The following is a 15,763-nucleotide window of genomic DNA, read 5'->3' as shown; positions in this document are numbered from 1 at the left end:
CACAACTTCTATCAAGATGCTCCCCAAAAGAGTGAATGGGATTTGAACATTCAAACATAAACATCTGTTAAAAACCCCAACGATGTCACATGATATGATTGACACCAATTACATAATCTGTGTAATTGGGCTATGGTATGATGTACATGACATCACTTAGAGTTGCTGTGGATGCCCATAAGATCAATATTCTGTCTGTTACACCAAGTGTTTTCAAAAGAAGTGGATCAAAACAAAATTAAAAGCCCATCTAATCAAACTAATCCAAGAGTTGCCTAGAAAATTTTGCTTTGAAAGTCATGAACCGTTCACCCAAACAGTACCACTTTCCTGCTCATGTTTTTTTTTAGATTTTTTATCCCACCTTTATTATTTTTATATACAACTCAAGGTGGCGAACATACCTAATACTCCTTCCTCCTCCTATTTTCTCCACAACACCTCTGTGAGGTGAGTTGGGTTGAGAGAGAGTGACTGGCCCAAGATCACCCAGCCAACTTTCATGCCTAAGGTGGGACTAGAACTCACGGTCTCCTGCTTTCTAGCCTGGTGCCTTCACCACTAGACCAGACATGTTAGCCCAATTACAGCCAACTGATAACATATATCATCTCTGATACTGATATATAGCTATCCTGATTATTAGCCGATGGCTGTCTTATCCTCCATAAATTTGTCAAATTTCTTTCTAACATGACTCAAAACTTTTGGCATCACCTTAGCACACCCAATCTTAGGTTCATGTTGTCCTAACTTCTCAACTGCATTTTTCCTCCGAGTTAGCTCCATGGAGACTACTTGGAATTTCAAAGTAGAACAGCAATTTGTACGGCCAACTGATAAATATATCGAGAGTGCCAACGACCCAAACTCTGGTCAGCACGAAACAGACCAGAACGTTCCAGTGAGGAAAGCAAAACGTTCTCCCCTCCCTCTTCCCAAAATAAAAAGTGTTCAGGAAAAATAAACAAATAAATCAATAAATCGTACTTTATCTAACCTTGAGGAGGTAAAAAGGTATCCATTTATTCCTCCAAATGTAGACAATGCCACAGACACTGGCATAACCCAGGAAAAATAGCCCAGTAACTTCTCACCAAATGTCTAAAGCAACAAAAGGCGGGGGGAAAATGAAGCATAAACTGCAACGCACCAAACAGAAAGCAAAACGATAATTTCAATGAATCCCAAACTCTGGTAAAGTCCCAGGCTATGTTGTACTTACTACCGCAACAGCATTGGAAGACAAGAGTTCTTGGGGTGACATGGCCGTGAAATAAGCAATATTGGTGAACGTGTATACAAAGGTCACCAGGGGAATGGAGATGAATATGGCGCGAGGTAGATTCCTAATTTCCAAAACAAAACAAATGAGGGGGGACTTGATCAGCATTGATACGAAAGGCCCAAGAAGCAAACCCCAACATGGACACAGAGTATGGTCAATGGGCAAATTAGGTGTAATGTGAACCAAACATATGCAATAGTAAGTTGCATGGAAGTTAGGCCAAATCACACCCACACATATGCAGGCAGAGAGAGGTGAACAGCCAGAGCATAGATTGGCATTCAAATATTCCCTTATCCCAATTTCGATCTCCCCTTTCTAATGCTGCTGTACCTCAATGGGTGACTAACCGTAGACCAAATCAATAAACATTTTACCATGGTTGACTGGATTCCCTAGAAGCCTGAAAATTGGGCAGTTTTGAGGTTCTAGTCTGATTAACTATAATGGAGATTGAAAACACAGATGTTGAACGTTGGCTAGAAGTCAGTAGGGGGCTGTTCTCAGCAGCAGGACTTCTGTGCCACCCCTTGCCCAACTATTCTTCCCAGCCTCCCGTCTTGTCTGTCTATACCCTCTTCTCCTATTGGTATCATCTCATCTTCTTTCCTCAAGCTGTAAGGAAACCCATCACTGGGATCCATGGAGCTGTAGGATAACAGTTTGGTCTTTCTCCAAACCCTGGCCAAAATACATAGAAATACTTGCCTGCGTGGATCAACCAGTTCTTCTGTCACATAATTTAGGAAATTCCACCCACTGAATGCAAAGGAACCTTGGAGAAAGGCTAGTGCCAAATGTCCCACTGATGGGGTCATCCAGAAGTTGAATGCATTGCTTGGTATTAATGCTTCATAGTTTCCTACAAGGAGAGCAGATGTTCAGTGAGGGAGTCGTCAGTTAACAGCAACACAATCATCTACTGTAGGGTGGAGTGTCAAAAAAAGTCAAGATGTCAGCTGACCCTGCATGACTGAAGTCCCATCCCTTTTTAACGTATGTCACATGAAAAAAGGGTGGGGCCCTCAAGACGCAGCTCCAGCTACCATCATGACTTTTTGATCCCCATCCCCCAGGACACATAATGCGTACTGAATAGTGAGGGAATGACCACAAGAAAAGGCAGCATTATTGTCATCTGGACGGAACCATTCTTAGCCTCTGCTTTCAAACATGGAACACTTTTGAATGCTTTTCTCACTGCTGCGGAAAAAAAAAACATCTGCAGAAGAATCACAAAAGGAGGCTGATAGCCCATGTTGGCTTGCTTTCTCCAGGGATGAAAAGTGCTATTCCCTGTTTCTAATCCCCCTTCGCTCTTTGTAGAGCAGGAGTCTCCGGAATCAGATCATTGAAAAAAAATACATTTTGCCAGAAAACAATACTGGCCCCTGTGGAAGAGTTCAATCCACCTTTTTAAATGAAACTTTCATGCCCCATGGCCTATTAAAACCTCTTGGAAATCCTAGTTGCATAATACCATGCTGCTTCTCGTCTTCCTTCCCTCCACCTCATTGTTACTCTCACTGAGCCAAATTAAACCCCAGTGATTTCATGGACAAATCCATGTTATCTGCAACATGTTGGCAACAATACAAAAGCGGGTCGCCTCTTTTGACTTCCCAGTCTAGCCGATCACCCTGGAATTTATGGTGAGTTCCCATTAAGCAACAATCTTTGGTCCAGCTTAGCGTTTCCAAGACCAGCTAAGATCAGGAAGGTGCTGTCATACCCCCAAAAAACGAATTTATCAAACTGTGACCTTATCCATCAAACAATTGCCTGTCCCTTTTCTAGGAATGAAGATAGAATGATCAGTGGGGGTTCACAAGTAGTCCTTGCTTAATGACCGTTCATTTAGCAACCATTGGAAGTTATGACAGCACTAAAAAAAGTGACTTATGACTGGTGCCCAAAGTCACGATCGTCACAGTGCCCCCACAGTCATGTGATCATGATCCGGGTCCTTGGCAACCAGCTCGCACTTAGGACGGTTGCAGCATCCCGGGATCATGTGATCGCCATTTGCAACTTTCCCAGCTGGCTTCTGGCAAGCAGAATCAATGGGAACTGCATGATTCACTTAACAACTGTGTGATTTGCTTAATGACCATGTGATTCACTTAATGACCTCAGTGATTTGCTTAACAACCACCACAAAAAAGGTGGTAAAATCAGGTCCAGTCACATGATGATTCACTTAACAACTGCATCACTTAGCGACTTAAATTCCAGTCCCAATTGTGGTCATTAAGCAAGGACTACCTGTACTGGGGACATAAACTGCTCCTAAACCTTGACTGCACCTGAAATTCACTGCCTAAGGTGGTCCATGGAGCCCACCTTGAAGCCTATCATAGATGCTTTCAAATATCACTCACTAGAAAAACAGCGGGATGTGAGAGTTTTCTAAAAAGTGCTGGATTTCATGCAGAATACCATTTAAACACTGGGGGTTTTGTATCAGTACCTTTAAAGATCTGCACAAAGCCCACAGTTATGATAAGACCCAAAGCCAAGAGTTTTCCTGCTGTAAAGATGTCCTGGATACGTGTGGCCCATCGAACGCTGGAGCTGTTCACCCAAGTCAACAGTGCTAGAGATCAGAAAGCACAGTTCAGTCCCCCACAGTGGAGAGTAAAACCTGGGGTGTCCGCAGGGGACAGTAAAAAATGTCAAGGTGGCAGCCACGACTCCGTGATTGAAGCCCTACCCCTTATTTACATGTTGCATGTAAAAAGGGGGTGCAGTTTTAGTCATAGTTGCCGCCTTGACTTTTGACTCCCTCTGCAAATACACCTCAGCAAAAATCACATCAACACGTAGGCTTACTATGTACTTCTAATTACGATCTTAACATGATCACAAATGTAAAGAAGGTTAGTTTTCATATCTTTCATGTGATTATGTTTTTCTCTTTCTTTTCCATGCAAGTCCTGTTTTGTTTCCCACAAGGGGTGCACCCAGTGACATCCCTATACAACCACAGTGAGCAGGGTCCAACGTCTTAACCTTTTGGGGAAGCTTGGGAGGTTGGATAAGGGGGAAAAGGGATATACTTAACCCATCTTAAGTATGGGTTAACCTTATGGACCCACCAGTCCAGTGCTCCAAAAGGGCCCAGCTACTCCAGGGATGCTCTGTACATTACAGAAGAGCAGCTACAATGTCTGCTTGAAGACTGCAGGTCACCCACCAGATGAGTAGAATAGCAGTCTGGAAAATGTTGTGATTCTATCATGAAGCGAGAGTCTTTCTGCCTCCGGTGGGTTGTTGGGAGAGGTGGTAAAATGCCCACCTTCTCTGCCCATCCAATACCATCCCCAACAGATTCCAGTTCAGTTCTGGAATGTCAGCCAGAGGTACCTACATAGTAAAAGGCTCCTATTTCAAGATTATTAAGTATATTAGTATATACTAATTAGTATATACAAGTATATTAAGTCCCCATTGCTGGGACTTAATACACAAGCAGGTGGAGGTGGTTTTTTTGCTTCCCCATTTCAGGTAGTGGCAGGGCTACTGACTGCCCGGAGCCCAGTCATGATCTTACAAGATAAAGAAGACCAATGGTAAATCAATACTTACATAAACACACCATGGAGAGAACTCGGGATGCTTTGTAGGGCGGGATGCAGTTAGGAAAGACTGGCTGTAGCACATAGTTTGAAAAAGTCAGCGCAATAACAGCCAGGCTGGTTGGGTACATGATAAGGACTGCACTCCATAGCAGCAGAAATCTGCAACCAACAGAAACAATCCAAGATCTCTCGTTGAGACTAGACTGCACTAGAAATCAAGCAAAGAAGGACCCAGAACTCCCCTTTATGGGAACACGTTTCCTCATCAAAACTATAATCAACTTTGGGCATCTATGGGGGAGAGGTCAAGATGTGGTCACAACTACTCTATGTAATCAAAGCCCCAACCCATTTTTTAATAAGTTGCATTTCAATCATGCAGTTGCACGTGCCATATTGACTTTTTTGATCCCCCAGTGGACATCTATCCATGCAGTTTTCTTGGTGAAATAAAACAGTGGTTTACCATTGCCCTCTCCCACACATTATGAAATGATGTTTTTGCTGTTGTCACTAAAGCGATCATCCACCAGCATCTTCCTATATTGCTGCTGCCCAACAGGATGCCTGCTTGCTGTATCTGGGCAGTTGGGATGACCGTCAATGCCTTGGTGACCCTGCTGGGAGTATATACTCTTAGCATACACTCGTGGTGTACACAGAATCAAACTAATGACATTAGGTACAGCAACCAGTCTTAGAATTGACAATGAAAATACTGATAGCAGTCAAGAAACATGCTATAGACTAGCACTTAGTAGGGTAGCAATGAAAGCTTTGGAAAAGATACTCAGATGCCATGATGTGTCTATACCTACAAAGATCAGAATGGTGCAGGCAATGATTTTCCCTGTGACACTCCATGGAAACAAAAGTTGGACTTTGAAGAACCAGGACAGAAAGAATATTGAGGCTTTTGAACTTTGGTGTTGGAGAACACTCATGAGAAGGATAGTCAAGGAAACAAATGGATCATTGAACAAATCAACCCAGAATTCTCACATGAGGCACAAATTACTATGGTTCAAATTATATTTTGGACACATTATGCAAAGAGCCAAGTCCCATGAGAAGTCCATAATGCTGGGGAAGGTGGAAAGAAAGAAGAGGACAACAAATAGCAAGGGGGATGGACTCCACTACAGTGGTGATGGGTACAATATTGGAAGGGTTAAAGGGCCAGATCAGGGACAGATCATCCTGGAGAAAGTCTGCCTGTATAGTCACTAGGAGTTAACAATGACTTGATGACCATAAACAATCAGTCAATCACACCACCTGGATGTCCCTATTTGCAGGACCAATTTATAGCCTCCCTTCTTAGCTTGTGCTAAGCCTCATTTGTTGGAATAAGCCACAAGGACTTTATTTATTTACTCCTTGCATAGGAACCTGTTCAGGACCCACACTGAGATAAGTCATAATTCATGGTTTACAAGCCACAGTAGCAGAGTTCACACTCCCTTAACATGTTGGCTTAGCATGATGCATGCAACAAGCTGATGTCTATAAATGGCCAAAACTGAAAATAAATAAATAAAAACAGGAACTGCAGTAAAATATTGCATTTATAGAGTGTTCCTCTTCAAAATTCCCACTCAGTCATGCCCCTCCCTTCTATTCCATCCATTCCCCCTTCAACCAGCCTTTCTTTTAGGATCTTCTGTACTTCTATAGGTCCCCTTCTTTCTGTGCTGTTTTGACTATGGATCAGCATTTCTCTCTGTACACCAAAAGTGGGAGGAGCTGTTGTGGTAAGGAACAACTGACTGAACCCTAAGAAGAGTTCTACCTTCTGCTGTCTTGGGCACAGGAATCTTACTCCAGAGGTAACTGGCACAGAAGATGACAATCCTCATGCCCAATGATTAATGGCACATCCTTTCCCATCAGAAGTGGAACTCTATGACGCAAACTATTGATCTAGAAAAGACTTCCAGCAGATTTTGGGTGTGCCTGCTGCTGCTACCCCATTCATGGATCGATTAATTGACTGATTGTATTTCTATCCCACCACAATCAAAAAGACGCTTGGTGGCTTACACAGAACAAATAGTACAATTTAAAACATCCATGGTACAGTACAACCTTACAAACCCAACGGCCATCAAGAGGAACAATAAAGCAAGTCTAGAGCAAATTTTGAGCCATTTGCAGAAATTTCTGATCCATTATATCTCCTATCACATGAATCCCATTCTTTTAAGGTCCCCCAGACTTCTTCTTTTTAATCCCCAAAATTGGGAACTTAAAACAATGTCCCTGCCCTTAAATTTGGAGTATTTTTATGGGCATCCAAGTCACCCTTCCCCAACTGGGTTAGCAGCCTTCCATCATCCCTTATCACCCTGACCAAACTTGCTGGAAAAGAGAGAGCCCAAATCCAACAATCTGAAGGACACCAGCTTGAGAAAGACCAGGTACTTGCTTGCCCCTCGGGGAAACTGTTTACTCTAAAACATTTCAGCCATCCTAAAAAAGCTCTGTTGAAAAAGGGACCGAGAGACGGAAGCAGGTAAAAATGGGGTGGGAAAGTCTCTCTGATCTCCTTCAAGGTTTAAAGTTTTTGACGGGATTTGTAATTTGTCAAAACTGGCCTCCCCCAACCAAAGCTATTATGCAATGCCTTCCTAGCTACTAATCTTCAGTCACCTTTATTTTAGAAAGACATTTTTTAAAAGAGGCCATTAAGGCCTGGTGGTTTCATCAAACAGCTATTAAGGATGCAAGTTAATTAACTGCAGAAAAAGCATGTATGGGCCAAGCATTAAGAAGACAGTTTTTTAAAAAATTATCCCTTTATTATTTTTTATGAATAACTCAAGGCGGCGAACATACCTAATACGCCTTCCTTCTCCTATTTTCCCTGCAACAACAACCCTATGAGGTGAGTTGGGCTGAGAGAGACTGGCCCAAAGTCACCCAGCTGGTTTTTCATGCCTAAGGCAGGATTAGAACTCACAGCCTCCTGGTTTCTAGCCTGGTGCCTTCACCACTAGACCAAACTGGCTCTTAGATTTGAAGGGAAAGGGGTAGAGGGGAGACTGATTCTCATTTGATTTCAGTCCACTGTCATTTCAGCAAGCTGCTGAAAAATAACAGGGCAGAACCTCTCGTTAGGAACCTGTCCTCAAAAGACATCAGGAAAGCATAATTTGTTATGACTGAGCACCAGGGTTTATCCAAGAAACAACTGGACTGGGGTGCCTGTGGGAGAGGTCAAAAAAGTCAAGATAGTGTTGCAACTGTACAATCAAAGCCCCACTCCCTTTTGTGTGTGCCACAATGCTCATAAAAGGAGCAGGGCTTTGACTGTGTTGCTGCTGCTGCTGCTGCTGCTGTTATTATTATTATTATTATTATTATTGTTGTTGTTTGTTGTTATTATTATTATTTTAAATTTATTGGCCACCCATCTCCAGTAGACTCTGCAGCAACCATCTTGGCCCCCTTTCCCTCTGCCGGTGGCTACTGTTGCAATTGGATCATTTCACCGGACAGGTTACATGTCAGATATTATTGATAAGAAATTCCTACATTTCCAATTCTTGCCATACTTGCACTCATAGTCACCTGGGATGTAGTCCCTTGTTAAATTATTCCTTCCATTGTACATTAAGAGAAAAAAAATCCTGCGTTTCGTTTTGGGAATTTGCTATCACAAGCTGTGAAGGTGAGAGCTACTAACTTAGGAGGCTGTTAAAAAAAAAAAAAAGATTAGACCATTTCAAGGAGGATAAATCTATCAACATTAGTGGAACTTCCATATTCAGACCCAGTAACCCATCAATAATAGATTCAGGGGATAGACCATGATGGAAGTTCTTCTCATTCATTATTTCCTTGAAGCTGGATTGAGTCTCCTAACATTAGCATAGTTGTCCCCAGGTCGGACATTTCCTGAGCTCAGTTACAAATCAAGTAGAAAGCTTTTTCCCTTTTATTAGTGCCCATGTCTCTTTGTACCACTTCTTTCGGGTTTTGAAAAGATAGTTTATAATGCTGCAGCGTTTGAAAACCTGAAAAGCCCATTTAACTAAGAGGAAATGCATGGGTACCCCAAGAGCAACTATAGTTCTCTTATAGCATTGCCGGCTCTCTCTGAAAACAGATTGGGTCTTGCATCGCAATAAAAATATGGCCCTGTAAAGAAAAGCATGGTTAAGGCATCTCCCGTTTGAGTTATGGTTGCCCCAAGGATGGAGTTAATACCTCCATAAACCTGAATTTTCAAATGCTGCAGATTTCAGCTTTTATATCTCCATTTATAACTCTTGATTTGGCCCCTTCCTTTGCTGCAATAAACATCGATTTCTAGGCAGGCCCGAGCGTTGGAATTTATCAGATGTTGAAGGAATGAAACCTTCCTTTTTGCTGCCTTTGTCATTTAATCTTGCAGCTTGCAAGCAACCTTCCCCAAAGGCAATCTGGCTTATTGTGCCCCTATAAATACAAGTCAGGGCCTGCTTATCTATCAGCACAGACCTGCCCTCCCCTCCTCCCCAAATCCAATCTGTATGCAGATGTTTTCTGCTTGTCTGCACAATACCAGCACTCCAAGTGTGCCTTAGCAATCTTGCACAGTCCATCAGATACCAAACCAATAAATGTGCTTGCCTTTACAAATGGGAAAAACTGTTGGGGATACTCCTGAACTGTGGGCCATATTAAGTTAGGTTTAAAGCCAGGGTCTGAAGAGCTGGACAGCCCTGGATCTCGACAGCTGGAGACCCTTGATAATGTATGACCTCTCAAGCATTGGATGGGGCTCCTCCAAGAGTCCTTCAAAAAGTTGCCATGAAATTGGAATTTAAGTTTGAAAGAAAAGGGGGATGGTTAAAATACCAGTGCCACCCCTTGCAGGTGCCTCTACTCAGAGTAAAGGCTCCCCAGATTCTTTGGCATATGAATCTTTTAAGAAAATCAACAGTGGATTCAGTGTAAGACACTGCAACTTATTTATTTCATTTCTACCTTGCCTTTTTTCCTGCAAAGATAAGGTAGAAGGTCTTCCCTAATTTTATTCCTATAGCAACAACCCTGTGAAGGAGGTTGTTCTGGGAGGAGATGTTTGAAGGAACCAGTGAGCTCCAAGGTCAAATGGGGACTCGAACTAGTCCTAGTTCAGTATGAGAACTACTGCACTGCATTGGCGTGTTGTTGCTCAGATCTGCTCTGTGGGAAGAATGAATGAAGTAAGATGCATGGCTGTGGTTTTAAACGCACACGACATCATCATTAAGCATCGTTTTCCTGAAGCCACACTTACCCAGCTAATCCACCGAAAATCTCATTGACGTAGGAATAATCACCTCCTGATTTAGGGATGGTAACTCCTAATTCAGCGTAACAGAGTGACCCAAGAGCTGAGATCCCACCTCCAAGTATCCATATTATGAGTGCGAGTCCCACTGACCCAGTATGCTCAAGAACTCCTTTTGGTGAAATAAAGATGCCAGAGCCAATAATATTACCTAAAAGAGACAAAAGGTGAAAAGCTATGGTTAATATTCACAGTCTGCAACAAGAGACAGGATCAAGTGGATCTTGACTGATCTTGAAAAAGCTAAGCCATACTTGGACAGAAGACCATCTTGGAAGAAGTCAATGACTTCTGTGCTGCTGCTGAGAAAACCATAACGGATGTGTCGCGTCATCATCTGCAATTGAGTTTGACACAAGGGAGACCTGACTTCTAATTTCACTTCCTCATAGGGCTCTGTGGGCCAAATTCACGTATAATGGCAGACCAGATTAGTTGAACAACCCAGAGTGGTACGTTCTACCCATCATGTATCAAAAGAAAATAAACCCATTATGGGCATATCTATCAAAATATATTATGTTCATTTCATTCTACTGCTGTTTCTGCTCCTGGTAATCATTTGTGCCAACAATAGACTTCTGAAACTTGGCAAGTGCGGGTGTCTTAGACTACCTCCATTATCCAAAGCCAGTAGACTATTCTGCTCATTTGCCTGCATACTCGGTGCAAGACCCCTCAATTATATGCATAGATGTGAGACTGAATTATTTCCCCTCCACTGTGTTTAGAGATGAAAATAGGATTATGCCAGATACATGTTCTTGTTTTTTACTTGGTGCAAGTAAAAAGCTAGTGCTTCCAAAGACCACTATTACTGCAGTTAACTATTTGCAGCAGAATAAACAAATATCATATGGGACTGCCAAGCCCCTCGCAATAAAACCTGCATCCATAAAACACAAAACTCAAATGTCTAAGAAATCCAAACCATTAAATTAATAATAAAAAAAAATAACTCAAAGCCCAGGAGCATCGTTATATAGAAGCAATTTAAGCCATTGTGAAGATGTCCCTTAGAAATGAGCTGAGTGTTAGCCCATTCTCTCAGTCAAAACCTCTTGAAAACCACTGGGTTTCCAAGTCCTGCTTAAAAACCAAAGCTAAGGGAATGAAACCTGTCCTCTTTGGGACCACCATGGAAAAGGCCCTATCTGTAGTGCCCATAAATGGATCTTGGGCAGTCTACAAAGAACAAGTTACAGCTCAAGTTCACAAAAATATAGGTGGCCCTTAAATGTGTATATTCTCTACATTGTTGTCTGTGAAGCACAATTGATGGCCATTGAAAATGACCACTGATGCTTTTTGAAGGGAAATCCCAGGTCAGCAATGAATAAAAAAATACTTATCGTAAGAAAATATTTCCCCTCTCCCCAAGAACAAAATGATGTACAATCAGAACTTCATTGTGTTTCTTCAAAAGCGTTCTAAAGAGAATTTGAATCTTGCAGCTAAATGACTATTTTGGCAAAGATTTTAGATCCAGCCAGGGAGAAGTCTAATTAACATTCAGAAGAACTTTCTCAAAGGAAGACGGTCATTCTGGTTGGAATGCTAAACTAGTCTGAGAAAACCTGACATTTCCAGAGCATAGGGCAAGCGCAGCAATGCGAAATAAATGGGATTCTGGAAAAACACACACACACACACACAAGAAAACAAGGGATGGACCAACAGGTTCGGATGTTTCTTTTCAAGGTCATGGGTTATGTAAGGAGATGCTAAGAAAGCATGAGACTTGGCTCACCCAAACAATGTTCTTTTAGTAAAAACATACTGTATTGAAGCTTGTGTAAAAAGTATGCAATCTCTTTTTCCAACTTTATTTGTAATGTGTATTTGTGGCTCCTGGGGTAGCAACTCCTCATTGTAGGAAAATGATCAGTTGATGACCACTCAACAGGAGAGAGTCAAATGGCAGAGATGGCAAGAAGATGAGCAGAAAAATTATAATAATTCTGAGCATTTGTATCGAAAACCTTTCATGCAAATTCCCTCACCTTCTAAAGAAATAGCACCACGTCAGAGGAATAAAGCATCTGTGACTGTTTTGAAGTGGCTGGGTCACACGGTTTTATTAACCAGGGTTGTTGAAGAAGCCACACTTGGTTTGTGTACTAAGCCATACATCATGGCTAGCCACAAACAAAGAAACTGTGTAATGACTTAGCAGGCTGCATGGCTGTATTACAATTAACATGTTAGTATTAGTCCCAGGAACACTGACTTGAGTAATGGAGCTTTTAAACAACAGCAAGGAAGATGAAGGAGACTCATATTCCATGTGAAAGTGAGAGATATATGAGGCTGAGTCTCCATCTTCTAAATAAGACAACTCTTGATTGATTGATTGATTGATTGATTGATTGATTGATTGATTATGTGCCATCAAGATGGTGTTGACTCTTAGCAACCACAAAACTTTTCTCCATGCCAGTCTCTTCCTAAATATAATTGTTAGGAAAATGGAATTGGAATCTTAGCTTTGTTATGGCTTGATATTGACAAACACTTGGTTGAAATAAGCTGCTGAGCTAGCATCCAAAACCATAGTTTAATTTGGGTCTGCAAACTATGGTTGTCCTAGGCCACTCTTTGGCATGACAAACCATAGGTCTATCTCTGATACTCAAAGGATTTGGGGCAGCTGGGAAATGAGCCAGACATTCTAAAACCTATTGCTTGTTCAGATGTTTAAACTAGAATTTAACTTTGTCTCCCATGCCTTAAAAGAAACATTCCCCACTGTTGATTTCAACAAAGTTAACAAAAAGAACCCCCAGAAATCTTTTCTTTGCCTAAAATACTTTGATAATATTCTCCAAAGTCAGGATGGGTGGGTATGGGTAGAATTGGCAAATACAGCAGTTGGGCATATTTGATCTTCAAGAATGCCCTTTTTGTTCCCAACAACTTGAGAACTTCAGCCACAAATCATTCCAGACCCAGTCATTCATGTGAAAACATGACCCCCTGTAACACTGCCAAGGTGAAGAAGACCTTAGGTGATCTCCCACAGAATGCCTAATTGTCCAATATGTTCACTTACAATAAATGCAGCATGGTTGAGGGAGTGATATTATATTAGGGAAAAGAGAACATATGTAACATGATTTTAGTGGTGCCTGTTTCACTGAATGAACATGGTTTCATTAAGACATTCTCAACTAGCAGCTTGAAATGATAGCCTCTGCCCTGGTGAATTTTGAAGCATTTTCATCACAGCATTTAAAATTTAACTAAGCCATATAATCCAGCCAAATGGCTTGTCTCTTCTGTCAGAAAAGCTTAACTGAGCACTTGCTAAATTTTGGGACACAAGACGATATTTGACAATAGAGAAGAGTAAGAGGGTAACCATTACGGAAATTCAACAATATTTAATATTTAATAAGTACATTGAAATCTGTGGCCTCCTATATGTTCCTGAATTCAAACTTGCAGTCTGGTCAATAGTGAGGGAAGCTATGAATTGCAGTGCAGTAAATCTGGTAGCCTGAATTTCCCTGTTTCTGCATCCATAAGCCTCTTTGGATAAATTGGTTCTGGTTGTCATGAGCCCCATCTTGACTCCACTTTGGTTCTGCTAATGTCCAATTTCCATGGCCTTCGAACACAAACAATTCCACACTTACACTCACAGCTGGGCTGGTTTCAAGGTATGAGGAGCATGCCATGACCAACATAGTGGTCTTTAATGTACCAACCCCAACAGCAACCATGAAGATTATCTGCAGGTCTGAGATAGCACCAAGTTAACACAAGTACAGAAAAGCTTTAGGGAGAACGTTAGGTGAGGTCTACAAGGGAGATTCTCCCAACCCACTCTGCTTTGCAACAAATCATTGCCCTTCCCCTGCTTGATTCTAAACCATGTGCCTCATCTTCTTGTTGACAATCAGCCAGGCTTTGGGCTGAATTCCTTGCCTATCTCTTATTCAGGAAGACCCTCAGCTTTTGGGTGCATAGGATTCCAGCCTTAAAAAGTCTTTTGCTTGGGCAGAGTAATGCCTACCATTCAACCACAGCCTCATTACATGTTTGATGAGAACCTGAGTTTAGGGAGAATCCCCCCAACCATAAATTATTATATAACAATCACTGAACATGTTACAGTTCAGTGCCCAAGGATCTAACTCAATATTTCTCAAACTTTGCAACTTTACACATGTGGACTTCAACTCCCAGAATTCCACAGCCTGCTGGTTGGGGAATTCTGGGAGTTGAAGTCACTGTCTTAAAGTTACCAAGTTTGAGAAACATTGATCTAACTGATAACTGCCTTTGTCTGCTATAAGATCAAAGATTTTCTCACTTAATGGTAGCAAAAAAATTTGATGGTCCAAAGGAAGAATGGCTCTAACATCCAAATAGGGAAGATTAGGATACTAAGGGTCAAACTATATATGTCACTCAGTGGAATACAGTGAAAAGTACTAGGAATATTGTTAGAAGACAGAGATCTTTTCCTACTTTACCACAGTTAAACAAAGTTTAAAACTCTACCAAAGTCATTCCAGAGAAATTTTCAACCCCCCCCCCCAAGAATGAAAAGGAAAAAGATAAGTCTCTTTCACTGGCAGAAGAAATTATTCACGAAACTGGGGGTCAACCTGTGGCACACTTATTAGTTTAAAAGTGTAACTAGTACAGCTGTGCAAAGCATTTGAATGTAACACTTTGCAAAGTGGGTTAATATGAGTGACATAGTGCTTCTCAAAGTGTTAAAGCAGTTGTGTTCTTGGAAGACTCACACAGCTGTTTCAAAGACTATCTCCAGAAGTTTGCATGTGTGCAAAGCTGCTTTGCTTCCTGGTGATCCCAGTGAAGTGTTTTGTGTGCACACACACACATAGGGAACTGGGCACAACAGCTGCAGGAGCCTTCCAAAGAACACAGCTGCTTTAATGCTTGGAGGAGGGGAGCCTCACTCACACTAACATGCTTTGAAAGGAGTCCCCTTCAAAGGTTTTGCACAGCCCTAAAACTCTTTTGAATTTAGCAACCTGGAGTCCCCACTTGGTTTAGAGACATGAGAAGTATTTTCTTGAATAAGATCCAGTTTTAAGTTATCTTCTGTCCACCTTGGTTATACACAGTTCTTGAATAGTTGCTTTCCTTTTGCCATCGGTCATCCTTCATTCTCCTGTTTCAAATGCATATGTTCTGTGATGTGTGTTTTAAGCTTCTTCCGAATCCTCTGCCTTTTTTTCTGTTTCAGACATCCTGCTGCTTACATCTTGCCAACGTTAGGTGATGTGGTTTGCATTTCATTAGGGGGGAAAAAACGTGCACAGCTAGACAGGGCCAGAGACACAGTCTGGACAGTTATACAAGGATGTTTCTTGAGGTTCAGATGGGAGAAGTGAAGCTCCAAGACAGGACTGGCAAATCAAAACAGGATCACCTTCCAGCAGTTCACAAATGAGAGTGAGTAAATCTGGGGCAATCTGTTGTCAATATCCCATTTTTATCAAATCCGTGGTAATTTCCCTGGAGTCTATCCTTCCCTGTTGGATTACTTTGCTGTTTATTTTAAAATGCTGCTCTTAAAAAACAGGGACTCTC

The 15,763-nt window shown here is 41.7% G+C and overlaps 1 protein-coding gene across 1 annotated transcript in view; it reads right to left on the bottom strand.

Annotated features, from left to right (window-relative positions):
* Positions 1-15,763, bottom strand: part of SLC7A10 (solute carrier family 7 member 10) — a 37,332-nt gene that overhangs the window by 8,670 nt on the left and 12,899 nt on the right. Inside the window, 6 exon segments of the mRNA XM_088136056.1 lie at positions 1,001-1,104; positions 1,226-1,349; positions 1,997-2,150; positions 3,759-3,884; positions 4,877-5,028; positions 10,139-10,343. Coding sequence (XP_087992182.1) covers positions 1,001-1,104; positions 1,226-1,349; positions 1,997-2,150; positions 3,759-3,884; positions 4,877-5,028; positions 10,139-10,343 — 865 coding nt within the window.

The sequence above is a fragment of the Python bivittatus genome, unplaced genomic scaffold (genome assembly GCF_059951505.1).
Source record: "Python bivittatus isolate LINGU-HERP-01145 unplaced genomic scaffold, Pbiv_v1 ctg000190_np1212, whole genome shotgun sequence".
NCBI lineage: Eukaryota > Metazoa > Chordata > Lepidosauria > Squamata > Pythonidae > Python > Python bivittatus.
This window is presented reverse-complemented; position numbering and strand designations above follow the sequence as displayed.